This window comes from Dama dama, chromosome 4 (genome assembly GCF_033118175.1).
Source record: "Dama dama isolate Ldn47 chromosome 4, ASM3311817v1, whole genome shotgun sequence".
Lineage (NCBI taxonomy): Eukaryota > Metazoa > Chordata > Mammalia > Artiodactyla > Cervidae > Dama > Dama dama.
In genome coordinates this window covers 48,486,699-48,503,190 of record NC_083684.1, presented here as the reverse complement: position 1 = coordinate 48,503,190, position 16,492 = coordinate 48,486,699, and the positions used below count along the sequence as shown (strand labels likewise).

General features: G+C 59.0%; 1 protein-coding gene across 2 annotated transcripts; it reads left to right on the top strand.

Moving 5' to 3' along the window:
• Positions 1-224: 224 nt before the first annotated feature.
• On the top strand, positions 225-15,848 carry SLC7A10 (solute carrier family 7 member 10). Of its 2 annotated transcripts, none has more exons than XM_061135181.1 (11): positions 225-381; positions 9,441-9,645; positions 11,745-11,896; positions 12,387-12,512; positions 12,584-12,737; positions 13,458-13,581; positions 13,669-13,772; positions 14,121-14,217; positions 14,406-14,555; positions 15,128-15,305; positions 15,540-15,757. In XM_061135181.1, exons 1-11 carry the CDS (start codon positions 234-236, stop codon positions 15,668-15,670), a joined length of 1,569 nt encoding a protein of 522 aa, XP_060991164.1. In that variant the 5' UTR covers positions 225-233; the 3' UTR covers positions 15,671-15,757. The 2 variants fall into 2 exon arrangements, with proteins under 2 accessions (XP_060991164.1, XP_060991157.1); XM_061135174.1 differs by having other exon boundaries at positions 234-381; positions 15,590-15,848.
• Positions 15,849-16,492: the final 644 nt, after the last annotated feature.

Below are 16,492 nucleotides of genomic sequence, written 5' to 3'. Positions count from 1 at the left end.
CTTTAAGGCAGGTGGGGGAGGGGGCTGCCGGCCGGTCTTCCTTCCGCCCCTCCCTGGCCCCGGCCGCCGGGGCTCAGGGCCCGGGCCCCGCGCCCGCGCATGCGCCCGCCTGTGGGCGCTGTCCCGGCTGCGAGGGCGGCGCGCACCGACAGCCGGCCGGACGGACGGACGGACAGGCGGCCGGTCGGACCGACGGGGTAGCGCGGGGAGCGCGGACGCGGCGGGACAGCGACATGGCCGGCCACACGCAGCCGAGCGGGCGCGGGAACCCGGGCCCTGCGCCCTCGCCCTCCCCCGGCCGGGGTCCCGGCCCGGGCGCCTCGGAGCGGGTGGCGCTCAAGAAGGAGATCGGGCTGGTGAGCGCCTGTACCATCATCATCGGTGAGCGGGACCGGGGCGGGCGGGTGCCTGGGGCGGTGAGGCCTGAGGCGGACAGCGGCTTGGGACAAGGAGCACCCCTCTCCGGGTGCGCCTAGCGGTCCGCGACGGTGGACCATGGATGAAGGATGCACGCCCGCGGCACATGCGGCGTCTTCCCTCACACAGCAGCCGCAGAGTTCCCAAGTGCCCGGAACTTCTGCGCTCGAACGAGGTGCAGGTCCCATCCACTGCTGGAATCCTCCTGCTGTCCTTATTTCTTTACTCTAAACTTCTGCAGGGCAGTTACCCTCAGTCATCATCTCTAACATGTGGTCCTGCCTTGAGAGCAGGAGCCTTGCCAAGTGTGCCGACTCTGTAAGCTGGCCTTCTGCTAAGACCCCCAAGTTCTGGGTCTTGGTGCTCGAGCAGAGTTCCTATGGTGTGCAGGGTCCAGGTGCCATACGGTGTGAATGATTGATTCTTCCAAAGCAGGAGGGACTGTGGGTAGCCTGGACAGGTAGAACCAGCCCAGAGTGGAAATGGGTTCAGAGTATGTAATTACTGCCAAGATTGGCAGCTGGACCCTGGCGCAGAGGGCAGAGCAGCAGTGATGGCTAAGTTGGGGTGGGCAGACCCCGCCTGCAGAGAGGCTTCCTGGGCTGGGACCCCACTTCTGTCCTTTCTGGCCCAGCTTCCCCACCTGAGAATGAGCGCATACATCCTGCCCCCATATGGGGACTTCTGGGGAGGCAGAGGGCTCAGGGCCCAGTGAAAACAGTGGTGGGATTTTCCTCCTTCTGTCCCAAGTCATGAACACTGACACCTCAGGAAGTGGCTAACCCAGACCTGTGCCTGTGTCCACACAAGGTGCCCCAGACACCCTTGTGGGAGGAGTCTGTTCCATCTCCAGTGTCCCAGGGGACAAGGACTGGAAGGATGAATGGAATGGACTTTGACTGCTCTCCCTTTATCACCCGCTCATTCTTCCCATCCCCAGTCAGTGGGAGCTGCTTGTTCATCCTCAGATCCCTGGATATGGAAAAAGTTGGGGGCTCAGGAGGACAGTCTGGGGTCTTCACTTCCTCCTCGTCTGCCCCCCCACCCCCCACACTGGAGCTCCTGAGCCAAGGCTGGGGTCTAGCTCTTGGTCAACCCCCACACTCAAACTGAGAGTTGCCCCAGGACGCAGTCCCTGTGCAGGTACCGCTCTGACTCACCCCCCTTGCACCTGGAAAGGTATCTTCTAGGAGCTGATCCTGATCTGGTCTGGAGCCCTGCTTGACCTCGAGTGCCCCTGCCCATCTGCTGGGAGGACAGGCTCCTTCCAGGGATTCAGTCAGGGTACTGGCTAGAGCTTTGCCCTGATCCACACCCTCTCCAGGAGCTGTGCCCCCAGAAAGAGGAAGCCCACACATCATGGGTGGACCAGGGGGTCCAGAGGCTGACCAGCTACAGTGCCCAGAAGGTGCAGAGAGAGATGTGATTCTTCCTGGGCTGCCTCAAGCTAAACCCAGCATCCTCAAGCATAGACCTACTCTGCCTTCTCCCCGTATCCCATCCCCACTCCCCTAAGTCAGGCAGAGGCTGCTGGCTCATCTCGCCTCCTGAGAGTGCCCTGGCGGTGATGGTGGGAGAAGATGAGGCTAACTCAGTAGGAGTTTTTCTGTGCAACACAGGTCTGCCCTCAGCTTCACCACCTTTCTTGCCATTTTTGCTGTTCCATGGCCACTGTTCCCTTGGCCTCAGGCCTTGAAGACTGAACTGGGGTTTAGGAGTGACTTAGCCAAGGGTGGCAGACTCAAAAACAGAGCCCAGATGATCTGACTGCAGCCCAGGAAACTCAGGGGTGGTCCTATAACCCTACTTGGGGAGTTTTGAAGGGTTTCAGCAAGCAGGAGGCTAGACTGGGCAGAAAACAGACAAGGGGAGAATGGACCTGTTCCAGAAGGTGACAGATGAGGCAGGTGTGGGCTGAATCACTGCACTACCATCTCCCACCTGATACCCTGAAGGTCCCCCTCTTCACTGTTCCAGGGGCCCCATCTCCCACATCTTATCCCACTTTCCTGCTCTGGGGAGCCTGGTCAGAGTGAAAAATGTCTGCAAAGTATCCTATTTTAGCCTAAAAAGTCTTGAGAACTTTATAGCCTTCTTCATAATCTTTCTTGTTTATTAGTAGCTACTCTTCCTATCTCTAAAACTTCCAAATAAACTCTCCCAGAAGAACCTGTAATTCTCTCCCCTTGCAGCCCCTCCCTCAGGCTGAGTAGGGCTTTGGGCTGGAAAAAAAACTCCACCTAAAATGTGCTTAGGACCGCTGAAGCAAGCACAGCTGGAGGGAAATGAGCCAGCCCGGAGGGAAGAGTCCTCTGGGGCCGGAGCTGTGCAAGACATCACTACATCCATCTATTCAGAAAAACACGCCTGGCTACATTATGAAAACACAGTCTCCCTTTATCTCACATGATTGCCCACCTTGCAAGATGGGAATTTTCATACCCACTTTATAGATATAGAAACTGCTCTTGAAAGTTAAATGATGCTGCTGCAAGGGGTGGACTTGATATTTGGAACCAGAATTGGACTCCTCTCCCAGGCCAGTGCGCTTCTTCACACTGCTCTGGTGCAGGGCAAAATCGGAGCCAGATTCAGAGCCCATGATAGGGGAAGGTTGAGGATTAAGCTGGGAGCTCATCCAACCAAGATTTACTGAACTCCTCACTCTACTATAAATAGACAAACAGGTGGACAGAGAAATCTCCTGTGACTCCTCACCCCCACCCAAGACTGTATGTACAGGATTCCTTGTCCTGACTCAGGGACCGCAAACAGCTACCTCCCCAGTTCATGCCCAAGGAGGGACTGTGCCCAGGTTCAGGAGAGTGAGAATCACCTGGGTCTGCTGACCAGGCTGTCCTGGCCTCCACTGTCTCCCTTTGACTCAAATATCCAGACTATGTTTCTGGATCAGGCTCAAGTGTGTTCTGGGACTCTGGGGTCTCCTTTGTGAACCCCATCTCCTTAGGAGCCAGTACCTATGCATCCAGCCGTGGCCGGGTCCCTCCATTGTCTCCAGGGCTGGAGATTCTGGGCTGCTCAGGATAGCCCTCTTCAGAACCCTTGCCCACCAGCCTGTCTTTGCTTCACCATAGCCCCAGTTTACAGATGAGGGAAGTAGAGAGCTGAGGCTGGCACCAGCCCGGGGTCAGATGCTTTTGGTGTCCTCTGGAACACCCTTGGGGGCTGAGGCAGCTCCAGCTCCAGTCAAAGAGCAAACAAGATAAAGCAGCTGAATGTTTAGCTGACGGGGTCATGATTAAGTGCCAAGGTGAGAAGATGATAGAGAGAGGTTTGTAGATAGGAGATGAGTCAGGCATGGGATGGGGTCCAGTCTGTGTGGGTCTTGCAGCCACAGTAAGGACCTTGCCTCTTTTTCTTTGTCAGATGGGAGCCCGAGGAGAGCTTTGAGCAGAAGAGGGATGGTGTGGGGTAGAATAGGATGGAATGGAACAGGATGGCATGGCATGACATGGCCTGGGGCTTACTGTGGGGGAGAGGCTGCGGCAACAGGGGCTGAAGTCAGAAGCCCAGTCAGGAGTCACCCAGGTAAGAGATAATGGTGATGGACAGCAGGGTGATGCTAATGGAGGTGCTGAGAGGAGGTTCAGCCCTGGGCATGTCTGGAAGATTGAGCCAAAGGACTTGTGATGAACTGGATGAAAGATGTGGCCAAGCAGAGTCTAGGTGGTAGCGAGTTGGGGCCTGAGCAGCTGGGGGCCTGGTTTGCCATTCATTGATCTTGGAAGACTGTGAGATGAGCAGGTCCAGGGAAGAGAGTTCATTCCTTCTGCTCATCACTCTCTCAAAAGGAAAGTGGGTCAGTCTGGTGGTACACACTGGCCGATTGGCAATTTCAGGCATGTCTTGGAAATGTCCCCGCTCACCTCCCTGGAGTTCTGCCATGACTTCAGCGGGCACTTGTGTCCCCCAGAGGGCTGCCTGACACGTGCTCACCACCAGGACACTGGGAGGCAGAGGCTTCACCCAGAGCAATAGCAAGGCCCCCAAAGCAGGACTCTGGCTGCTGACCCCAGGATGTTGAGGTCCCAAGGGGCTCAGGTCTCCATAGGCCAGCTTGGGTGGCTGGGTGTCTCCAAAGTAGACGGCAGTAGGGGCTACCCATAAACACTTCCCAGGACCTCTGAGGTGGCAGACGGAATGAGTACAGACCCACATCACTCCCTCATCTCCCCATCTTACAGATAAGAAGGTTCAGAGAGTGAAGCACCTTGTCCACAGCCCCCCACCACGAGGGAGCTAGAGTTTGAATTCAGATTTAGGGGTTCTCAACCAGTCATTGGCCCTGCCTACAGTCCCAGGACACTTGGGGCTTACCAGCGGGAATTTTGAATTCTTCCCTAGAAATCTCACGGGTCACATCCTAATGGGGAGGTGCTGGGACTCATTGCCCAGTGTAAGGGAAGGAGGCCTGGCCCATGGCCAGTCCCTGACAGGGCCCAGGAGCCCCGGAGCTGCTCTCTGTCGGGCCAGCAGGCCAGTGTGGCAGGAGGAAGCCCTGTCATAGCCATGCTCACTGAAAAGGCAGGCGTGTGTGAGAGGACCTAGGCCCTAGGGGTTCCCTGTCCTTTCAGGGGGCTCAAACTCCTCATCTCAGCAGGTCAGGGCATAGTCCCTGCCCTCTGGGAATGCAGGGTCCACCCAGGATGGCAAATAAAGTAATCACTTCCTGGCCATCCTCCAGGTACCATGGGAAAGAAGGAGGAGCCATATTACAGAGATCATGGTGGGAGATCAGGGATGGCTTCCTGGAGGTGGCATTGCTTCTCAGAGGCCAGTGAGCTGGGAAGAGACCTGCCACAGGGGAGGACAGAGGGCCCCGAGCAGACCGTGTTTCCTCTGGCAGCTATGCAGGACACATCCATCCTGCCCAGCAGTACCTCTGCCAAAGTCAGGGTTGCCCCAGCCCTCTGCTGCCCCCCAAGCCCCATGGCCCTTCCTGGCAGAAGGGGAAACTGAGGCTTAAAGGGGGCAGCACAGGCCTGAGGTCACACAGCTGACTCCCGTTTTGGGGATGGGGTGGGGGGTGACAGAACCTCCCCGACCCCTCCCTGAATCAGACTCTGCACATTCCCCCCACACACACCCAGGACAGCCAGCCCCTTCCACCGGCACGACCTTCGCGGTCTACCCCGGCGACCTCCATAGTCGGCCACTGCCTCCCAGAAATAGGTCAGCACGCACTGCGGCAGCCGGGGGAACAATGGCCCTTTCTTCATTCCTCCACGGAGCCGGGTAAGCCCCATCAGGCCAAACATCTTAATGTGATAAAAACCACCCAGCTCGGGCTGAGGGAAGAGGGCCGGAGGGGGGCTCTCTGGTGGGGGGACTCATCCTCACCACCCTCCTGGGAGCTCTGGCCCCACCGAGGACCGGCAGGGACCACAGAGCAGCCGTCCCATTGGGTGGATGGGAACGTGGAGGCCTCGGAACACACATTCCTCCAGCCCACGGTCAGTGAGACACCTGACCAGGTGCTCAGCAGTATCTCCCAGCCCATCCTACCTTCCATGGTCCCTGCCCTTCCTCCACTTCCTCCAGAGCAGGGTCCCCCGAAGGTTGGACTTGTCCACTGTGCTTAGTCACTCAGACGTGTCCAACTCTTTGCAACCATGAGCCATACCCTGCCAGGCTCCTCTGTCCATGGGGAGTCTCCAGGCAAGAATACTGGAGTGGGTTGCCATGCCCTCCTCCAGGGGATCTTCCCAACCCAGGGATCGAACCCAGGTCTTCCGCATTGCAGGGGGATTCTTTACCATCTGAGCCACCAGGGAAGCCGATGAATACTGGAGTGGGTAGCCTATCCCTTCTCCAGGGGCTCTTCCCAACCCAGGAATTGAACTGGGGTCTCCCACACTGCAGGTGGATTCTTGACCAGCTGAGCTACCAGGAAGCCCAGACTTGTCCACTGCTGTTCACCAAATCTGGCAGAGCTGATTCTGCCAGGCCTGAACATGGGGGTTGAGAAGGGAGGCCTGGACCCACCACCACCAGGAGCGATAGGCAGGCATCCCTTCTGGCTCTGTGGTCCCTTCTCCACACCCCTAATCATCCACCTCTGGAGGAGCCCCCCCCAGCAACATCCCTCCTCCTTGCCCTCTGCCCCTCACCTAGCCCTTTTGCTCCTTGCATAGCCCCGTCCCACCCACATGGTACCAAGAGCAGCCAGTGGACCTCGATGGGGTTTTCTGCCACCTTCCAGCGCAGACCCGGGGCAGAGACTGGAGGATGTCCAGGCCTGGAGGAAGAGGGCCCCAAAGACCTCAGAGACACCTGCTGGCACACATGTCCCTTTGAGCCACATGGGGAGAAATCCTGCACTGTAGCCTGAGGCCACATGTCTAAAACAACAGCAATCTCCACCCCCCGCCCATCCCCCAGTTCCCAACATCCAAGTCTCCAGCCAGTGGGCAACGACTAGTGATATGTCCCTTTCAGATCCCAGCCTTGGGAGACGAGGTGTCAGGTGTGGCTTCCCCAAGAGCTACCCTGGCGAGGCCCTGAATTGTGCAGGGTGGTGGGGGTCCCCACGGGGGGGTGGGGGTGGGGGGGCGCGTGGCTCAGGGCCCTGGATGCACCCAGCTCCTTCCAAGGCCACCCAACCCCCGCTGGCTTCCAACCTCCCTGGCTTTTGGCAAATCCTGCTCACCAGATCCTGAGAACAGAGGCTCTACTACCAGACAGAGTGAACTCAAAGACCCTTTAGAAACCCGAGAGCCCACCAAGGCCCCGGGCCCCATGGTGGATGAAGGAGGTGGCCCTTCTCCCCCTGGAAGCAAGCTGAGGACACAGCCTACCTGGGGTAGGCTGGGAGACAGGAATTCTTTCCTCCTTATCTGGATGTATTTAGAGCTCCTGGGATGTGACTAGAAAGCCAAGCGGGGCATCGTGGCTGTCCAGACTGGAAATCTGTGTCGACCGGGTGGAGGTGGGGTAGGACTGTGGACAGGGAGTCCATGCAGATGGGCGGCCCCAGCTGTGTCCTCGTCCAGACCCGCCTGTGGGCCCTGCAGGTGGAGCCAGCAGACTCTGCCCTCATGGTCGTGCGCTCCTCACCTGGGCCCGGCAGGTGGGGCCATCTGTGGAGGGGCTGAGGCCCAGGTCCCAGGAGTGTTACATTTTTATTCATGTGGCCTGTGGGTGTGTACACGTTTGTGTGCTCAGTCGTATTTGACTCTTTGCAACCGCTTGGACTCCAGCCCGCCAGGTTCCTCTGTCCATGGGATTTCCCAGGCAAGAATGCTGGAGTGGGTTGCCAGGGGATCTCCAGGGGATCTTCCTGATCCAGGGATCCAACCTGTGTCTCCTGCATTGGTGGATGGGTTCTTTACCAGCTGAGCCACCACGGAAGCCCATGCCCTGTGGGTTCTGGGATTGTCTCCTCTTGGGCAGCCCCTAGTGTACATCACCAGTGATGTGTCTGGATTCATTAGCACAGATGATGAGGCCAAGGTCACCCAGAACATTATCCTCTTTGCCCCAGCCTCCAGGGAGTTCAGGGTTAAGTGGGCGCTCAGCATTTTGCTCATTCTGGGAGCCTGCTCTGCAGCCCGCAGCTTGGCTCTCTGAGGGTCTCCCATTGTTCTGCTCCCATACCCCATGTGTCAACAGAGTCCCACCCTGACCTGCGCCCGTCCTTCCAAGAGAGTTGGCCCAGGGGCAGGCCAGACTTTGTGACCCATGACCTGCCAGGTTCCACTGGCACCCAAACCGAGAATGCCAACCACCCCCCTGCTCCTGCCTAGAGTCCCCTTCTGGGAGGGCCGAGTGAAGACGGCTGCCCCCACTTCACAGATGAGAACATTGGTCCCTCACATCGGGGCACAGGTGCCATTTGGGACCTCAGGCCATTCACTCATCCCATAATTTGCACAACAGATGTGTATTGACCACCTACTATATGCTGGAGGCCCCAGATAAGGTTTCAGACAGTACACACAGAATCACCCAAAGATGCAAAGAACATCTGGATGCAGCTGTGAATGAGCTGAGGCTTCCCATACAGTACTTCACTGAATCCTCACAACAGCCCTGTTGTGCAGGCAGAACTCGAGAGGTGACCTGCGCTAGGAGAGATTCCTGGCTTTCTGAGCCTCTGCCAGGATTTCCCACTGTGGTCCTGGGATTTGAGCAGTAATTCCTGTTTGCAACCAGTGGGCTATTCCCAAGGGAGAGGCATCTGTGCCCAGACCCCAGGCTGAGCCAACTGAGTCCTGCCATCCCTGAAAATGCACCAGGTCCTCTTCCTCACCCCACTGCCCTTTGCCCAGAAGCTGAACCATTTTAAGAACACCAGGAAACCAGATCTCTTCTGAGTCTGTGTCCACAGTCTGGGTCCTAGGTCAGGGAGGAGCCCAGCAGGCAAAGGGCTCTCTGACAGGGAAAGAGGAGATGGAAGATAAAGAGAGTATGGAGCAGGGTCTGGGGCCGTGAAGTGGGAGGAGGAGCCTTACCAGGTGGTCAAGGAAGGCTTCCTGGAGGAGGTGCCAGTCCCCAAGTCACTGTGAGTTTGGATTTCAGCCAATAAGAAAGTGGCATGTCAAGTATCATGGTCAAGGTCATGCTTTAAGTGACGGGCTCTGCCAGCAGGCCAGGAGGAAGGAGGTGGTTGGAGGCTGACAAGCCTGAAGGCCTTGGCCAAGGTTGAGGGGCTGGGCTTGGGCCCTATGGAGAGGCACCGGAGTGGCTGCCACTGCTTGGGCTTGGCCCACCTCGTGGGACTGAGAGGCAGAGGAACTTAGAACAGGACTCATCTCTGGCAGGGAGCCTGTCTGGACAGACAAAGATGTCACTGCCCATGCCAGGGACTGGGGAGGGGAAATGAGGTGGCCAGAATGGGGCTTGCAGGGTTTGAGGGGCCCGTGGCATCCACATGCCTCAAGGCCCACCTCCAGGGAGCAGCCCAAGCTCCCCTCCTCACTGCAGCATCTGGAGCTGCACAGAGAGGCCGGCCTACTGGGGGCACCCCAGACCTGATGCCTCCCTCCCTTTCCCCACTACAGGAAACATCATTGGCTCGGGCATCTTCATCTCCCCCAAAGGGGTCTTAGAGCACTCTGGCTCCGTGGGTCTGGCCCTCTTCGTCTGGGTCCTGGGTGGAGGCATCACTGCCCTGGGCTCACTCTGCTACGCGGAGCTGGGAGTGGCCATCCCCAAGTCTGGCGGGGACTACGCCTATGTCACCGAGATCTTTGGGGGCCTGGCTGGGTAAGTGTGGGGCTCCAGCAGTTGGGGGTGGGGACAGCCTCTCCAGAACCGATGGCCTGCTGGGCCTCGAACCCCAGTATCCTCTTCTGCTTCTCACATCCTGGGGAGGTCATGGGAATGGGTGGAGGGAAGGAGGGAGTGTTGGATGGCCTTCTAAGGCCAGGGTGTGTGGGACCAAAGCCCATGCCACTCCAGCCAGACACTAGCTGGCCCCTTTTAAATAAGCCCCACCTCCCTCCCAGGTGTTTACAGGTGAGAAGGGCCTTACTATGGAAACCTCTAGATGATGTCAGCATCCAGGCAAGCAGTGAGGGGCATGATATTCCTATTAACGCTCTGCAAGAGCTTTCCTTTAAATAACTTCTAGTGTTCCTTTAGTCACCGTGAACGTTAGCTAAGCGCCTGCTGCTTGCCGAGGGCCGGGACGCAGTGATAAAAGGGTCTGTCCCGGTGTTCAGGTTCCTTACAGTGCAGAAGGGAAACCCCTCAGATGTGATCAAGACCAGGAGGAGCCTTGCTCTGAAAGTGTAAGAGGTAGCTGTCCAGTAGCCAAGAGAACAGCTGCCTACCACCCAGAGAAGACTGCCAGAGAAAGCACGTTTGTGCTGAGGCTTGAAGGGGGAGGTGGGTTTTTTTTGGCCAACCAGTGAGGAAGGATGGGGCGCACGTACAGAGGGTGGTGGCCTGGGCGAGCTCAGGCTGTCTTCCGCAGCCAGAAGCGAGGTCACATCCATGGCAGACACCGGGGCTTGGTGGGGACTGGGCAGCCTGTGGGTGGAGGGGAACCCAAGCTCCGTCTAGCTGAGCCATGCTGAAGTCCAGGAAGATTCCAGAACCATTTAGGAGTCCAAATTGGGGGGACGTGGTGGTCAGTGTGACATGAGGGAGGCGTTTACCGAGACTCCACTGATGGACATTCCTGATTGGGAGGTAGAGACGTCAGGCTGGGGTTTGTCACTTGGGTGGGGTCTTTGGCACACCCGGGAGACACTCAGTCAGGCCTTGGGTGGGGGATCTGGAGCACAGAGCAGTCTAGGCTGAAGAATTTAAAGCGTGGTTCTGAGTGATGTGGTCAGTGGCCTTTAAGAGGATGGAGTGTGGCGGGGCATGCACACCCCTCTGCGTGTGTCTGGGGGTGTTTTCCTCCGGGGAGGCGGTCCTCAAAGGGGCCTGGAACCCACGAAAGCAGAAGAATCGTGCTGTGTGGCTGGAATACTTGAGAAGATGGGAGAGGAGGGCCCAAGCCCCACCCCAGGGACACCTAACATCGTGTGGGTGTGTGGGTGGGCAGAGGGGAGCACCCAGTATGAGAGGGGGGCCAGGGAGCTAGGATATCCCAGAAGTGAAAGGAGTGGGGCATGGGGGGGCTGTGTACAGCACGGAGTAAAGAAGCAGGGCTACAGAGCAAAGGCGAGGACCAAGGGGAAGCCACGGAGCTCGGTGCCCCAGAGGCCACTGGTATCCTTGGATAAGGCAGTGCCCACCCTCAAGGTGGGATGGACAGGGGGCCAGCACCACCCCCACGGACAGGCGCTGCCCTGGGTGCAGCCAGAGCCCCCAAGAACAGGTCACTGTTCCTGGTCACGGTTCCAGGTCACTCCCATGTGGGAGTGCAGAGGGGAGTTTCAGGCAGAAGGGACCTGAATCCTTCCCACCCTACCAGGATGCTTTACAAGGTCCGGTCCCTTGGAGCTCACAGCTCAGAGTCAGCCATCTGTAGCCACAGGGCTCTGCTGGGGACTACTTCTGGAGCCAGGACTGGAGGTCCCAGGAGAGCCCAGCCCAGCTCAGGAACAGCCTGTGGCCTAGGGCCTGGTGCTCTTAGAAAAGGGGTTGGTTCCCTAGTCTTTCTCCATGCCTGCCCAAAGGCAGCCCATAGCCGTGTGTGCTGAACAACCATCTCCGTTGAAACAGTTCATCAGCAGAGCAGAGACCTCGACAAGGTGGGCCCTGCCTCCCTGGACCGAAGCCGGCCTCTGGGCGCCCGCAGCAGCCCTGGGTACCAGGGCTCAGGGTGCAGCCCCGCTCCCCACACCTGGGCCCACTTGGCCGGGAGGGTCCCGAGAGGCCTGCCCCACTCGGGCCCTGGCTCATTCCAGCTTCCTGCTGCTCTGGAGCGCCGTGCTCATCATGTACCCCACCAGCCTGGCCGTCATATCCATGACCTTCTCCAACTACGTGCTGCAGCCCGTGTTCCCCAACTGTATCCCGCCGGCTGCCGCCTCCCGCGCGCTCTCCATGGCTTGCCTGAGTGAGTGCCTGTCGTGGGGGTGGGTAGGGCCTCTGTCCCCAGGGCCCGCCCTGCAGGGTGGGACTTGGGGGTTTGTCTTTTGTGTTGTCGTTAAGAAAAATTTTTTTTGTCCCTATGTGGACCATTTCTAAAGTCTTTATTAAATTTGTTGCAATAGTGTTTCTGTTTTATGCTTTGGCTTTTGGGCCTGGAGGCTTGTGGGATCGTAGCTCTCCACCCAGGGATCGAACCCACACCCCCTGCATTGGAAGGCAGAGTCTTAACCACTGGACCGCTGGGGAAGTCCCCTGCGGGAGGACTTTGGGAGGGAGCATCCTGCCAGCTGCCAGCCCCCCATGAAGCTGGCCTCAGGGGGTGGGCTTCTGGTACTCTGGCTGCTGCACAGGACACCCTGTCCTGCAGCCGGGGCTGGACTTGGCCATGGCCCACAGTGAGGGGCTCGGCCTCAGGTGCCTGCTCACCCACCCGCCCTCCTGTTCGTCCTCCCCAGTGCTCTTGACGTGGGTGAACAGCTCGAGTGTGCGCTGGGCCACGCGCATCCAGGACGTGTTCACCGGCGGGAAGCTGCTGGCCCTCTCACTCATCATTGGCGTGGGCTTTGTCCAGATCTTCCAAGGTAGGGCCGGGCATGGGGCTGGGCGCAGGGCCAGGGAGACGGCGCTGACCCTTGGCCTCCGGACCCCCCAGGACACTTTGAGGAGCTGAGGCCCAGCAACGCCTTCGACTTCTGGATGACGCCGTCCGTGGGCCACCTGGCCCTGGCCTTCCTCCAGGGCTCCTTCGCCTTCAGCGGCTGGAACTTCCTCAACTACGTCACAGAGGAGCTGGTGGACCCTCGAAAGTGAGTGGGGCACTGGCCAAGCCCTGGGAAGGGGTGGGAGAAGCGGCCTCCCCGCACAGGCCTGCGGTCACCTATGGCCGGCCGGGCTGGCCATCGGCCTGGCTGCACTGCTGATCCCCACGATCGGCTCTGGAAAGGCAGCTGGGAGGCCTGTGTTCCAGCCTGACCCTGCTCTGTATGGCTGTGGATGAGTCACGGCCCCTCGCTGGGTCTTGGAAACACTGAGTCTCATTGTCTCCCTGTAAACGGATCCAGTTATGTGCTTGGCCAAAAAATTACACATGTGCACACAACATGGTCCCTAGAAAAGAAGCCAATGGCTCTGTCTGATGCTCGGCTGGGACCTTGACAGTGAACAGTTACAGCTGGGGCTAGGGGGCAGGCGGTGCTGATGGGAGTCCCAGGGGACCCTGGCCTGTGGACTGAGCTCTAAGGACACTCTGAGGATCTTCAAAGCTGATTCTGGCTGTATGCAACGTTCTTTTCATGTGCCAACATTAGATCCGCCCCCTCCCCCAGGATATTAGTGGCTCCTCCTCCCACCAGGCTGTGCCAAGGCTGGGCTGTGGAGTGGTGGGGAGACAGACAGACAGATTGCAGGGCTGTCCTCTCCCCTGCCCCAGGGCCCCCCAGGAGATGGGCTCAAAGACCTGTACCACCCTGAGGCCCCACCCCAGCCCCCCAAGCACCGACGCTGACACGCTCCACCACTGTCCCCAGGAACCTACCTCGTGCCATCTTCATCTCCATCCCCCTGGTGACCTTCGTGTACACCTTCACCAATGTCGCCTACTTCACTGCCATGTCCCCCCAGGAGCTGCTGGCCTCTAACGCCGTGGCCGTGGTGAGTGGGGGGCCCCCTGCCTGGTCCATGGCTCCCGCCCGGCCCCCACCCTGCCTCACACTCTGCTTCTCTTCTCTGCCCACCCAGACCTTCGGGGAGAAGCTGCTGGGCTATTTTTCTTGGGTCATGCCTGTCTCTGTGGCACTTTCCACTTTCGGAGGGATCAATGGCTACCTGTTCACCTCCTCCAGGTGACCGGGCTGAAGGGAGGGTGGTCAGGGTGAGGCCCGGCAGCCACCCTGGTGCACGGGAGCAGTGCTGGGGCCAGAGGAAGGGAAATCCCGCCTGGTGGAGCCCGCATGAAGGTGGGACGAGGAACTCCCGGGGAACAGAGATCTGATCCCACTTCTGAGGAACAGGAAGCAGGAGGGAGGCAGGCTGGATGAAGGGGAAAACTGCCCGGTGGGGGCTGCTGGAGCAGGCGGTCAGAGGTGACAGCTCAAGAGGGCCATCAGGTCCAGAGCAGAGGTGGGGATCTGGCTGGCGGGGAGGCCCCGGGCCAGGCTCATGGCCCCCACCCATCCATCCCCACCCCCCAGATTGTGCTTCTCTGGAGCCCGAGAGGGGCACCTGCCCAGCCTGCTAGCCATGATCCATGTCAGACGCTGCACCCCTATTCCCGCCCTCCTCGTCTGTGTAAGTTGGGGGACCAGGCTGGCAGGGCGGGGAGCCAGGGCCCCGCAGCAGCCTGGGTGGTGGCAGGGGCTGAGGCCTGGCCCTGTGGGAGGGGAGGGCCGGGCTCACTGATGTCCTGGCCCGAGCTGGCTGGCCCAGGGCCGACAGGAGGCAGGTGGGAGCCAGCCCTCAGCCCGGTCCTCTCCCAGTGCGGGGCCACGGCGGTCATCATGCTCGTGGGAGACACATACACGCTCATCAACTACGTGTCCTTCATCAACTACCTCTGCTACGGTGTCACCATCCTGGGTCTGCTCGTGCTGCGCTGGAGGCGGCCGGCGCTCCACAGGCCCATCAAGGTGAGGCCGGGGAAGGACTAGCTGGCTCACGTGCCGGAAGTAGTCAGGGCCACCCCTTTACCCAATTGGGCACCGGGGGCAGCGACGGCAGCAATGGGGAAGCCAGCCTTGTGCCAGGCCCTGCCTGGGGCCCTGTGTGCACTGGCATATTCAGTCCTTAAGCAGCTCTGTGAGGTGGGTGCTGTGGATACTCCCACTTCACGGACAGGAAAATAAGGCTAAGACACGGTCACAGAGGATTCCATGAGCCCACACGAAACAGAAGCCCCAAAAGCGAGCTAAGAGAAAAGTCCTCCCATTTGCATATCAATCCGTGAGCTGGAGAAGTAAGTGCTCAGTGCCTGAAATGTGGAACACTGAAAATCATTCACCTCCAGCCAAGTGCGAGCGGCCAGTCCACATACAGTCGCTGTGGGGAGCTCAGAGCCGCTGAAGTTGACAAACCCTCAACAGTTGGGCCAGCTGGGCCCCTCAGGTCTCAGCTCCCAGGAAATGGTCTGAGACCCCCAGGGATGGGGGGTGGGCTGGAGAGCTTGGGGGTGTGTCCTGCACTGCCGACTGCTGCCCCTCAGGTGAACCTCCTCGTCCCCGTGGCGTACTTGGTCTTCTGGGCATTCCTGCTGGTCTTCAGCTTCATTTCAGAGCCCATGGTGTGTGGGGTAGGCGTTATCATCATCCTCACGGGGGTGCCCGTCTTCTTCCTGGGAGCGTTCTGGAGAAGCAAACCGAAGTGTGTGCACAGACTCACAGGTGAGCTGGGCAGCTCCCCAGGGCCTGCAGTTAGGACCCTCTTTGGGGTTTGCCCTAGAGCGGGGATCTCCCGGCAGCCGAGGTGGCCACATGGGGCCCAGCCACCACCCGACGTCTGCCGATGGAGTGGCTCAAGTGTCCGGGTCCCACGTGCAGAGAGCAGCTCCCTGAGGACCCCTGTCCCACGGGGTCAGACCCCAGCATCCATGTGTTGGTCTGTCTGTCTGTCCTCAGAGTCAGTGACACGCTGGGGCCAGGAGCTGTGTTTCGTGGTCTACCCCCAGGGCTCCCCAGAGGAGGAGGAAAATGGCCCCTGCCAGCCCTCCCCACTGCCTGCCACGGACAAGCCCTTGAAGACACAATGAGACATTTGTGGAGCCTGAAGCAGCTGTTTCTGTTTACATGTTGTTTATTGAGGAGGTGTTTTTGCAAAAAAAAAAAAAATTTTTTTTTTCCTGGGGAAAAATTCTGACTCTTAGAAGGGCTTGGTAAGGAAGCCCTGAAGATGTGGACTGGGTTCCCTGTCATCACTGCCCCACTAGCTTTTCCTGGAAAGATCTGTGAATAAAACAGGGCTGGTGGTGCACCTGTCTCAGGAACTTGTTGGGTCCCCCTGGGTGGGGGGGCATGTGTGGAACTGGCTGGAGCAGGTGGCTCGGGAGGAGGCTCTTGACTTTTGGAGGTTCTGCTGCTTGAGCCAGGCATTCCTCTGGGGTTGGCTTCTTGGGGTCCGGGGCCAACCCTGCTTCTACAGGGATGTGGAGGACTGAGAATTGGCTGGGTGTGCCCCTCTCCCCAAGACCCTGATATAGGCTCAGCCACCCAGGAGAGCCTGGGGTCCCCGCCAGAACTGCCTTTCTTCCCATAAATCCCCACGGAGTGAATGTCAGGACTCAATGGCCTGGCCTGGTTCACAGGTGGGGAAACGGGCTTTGAGACAGGATGGCATGGGTTTGGATGAGGTCAATTGGTGCCTCAGCCTCTGCCCTCTGAGACAGCATCGGGCACCATCTTCTGGGGGCCTCAGGGCCTGTAAGAGATCTCGTGAGCTTTCTCTACCCCGTGCCCACTTTCTCAGCCCGGCATCAAGTTGACCGGGCCCACACTGACCCCACAGGCACGAGGTTGGGGGCAGAAGCCTCCTAACCCAGCTTCTCTGGGGCCTGTGCCACCGGAGCGCTCACTGT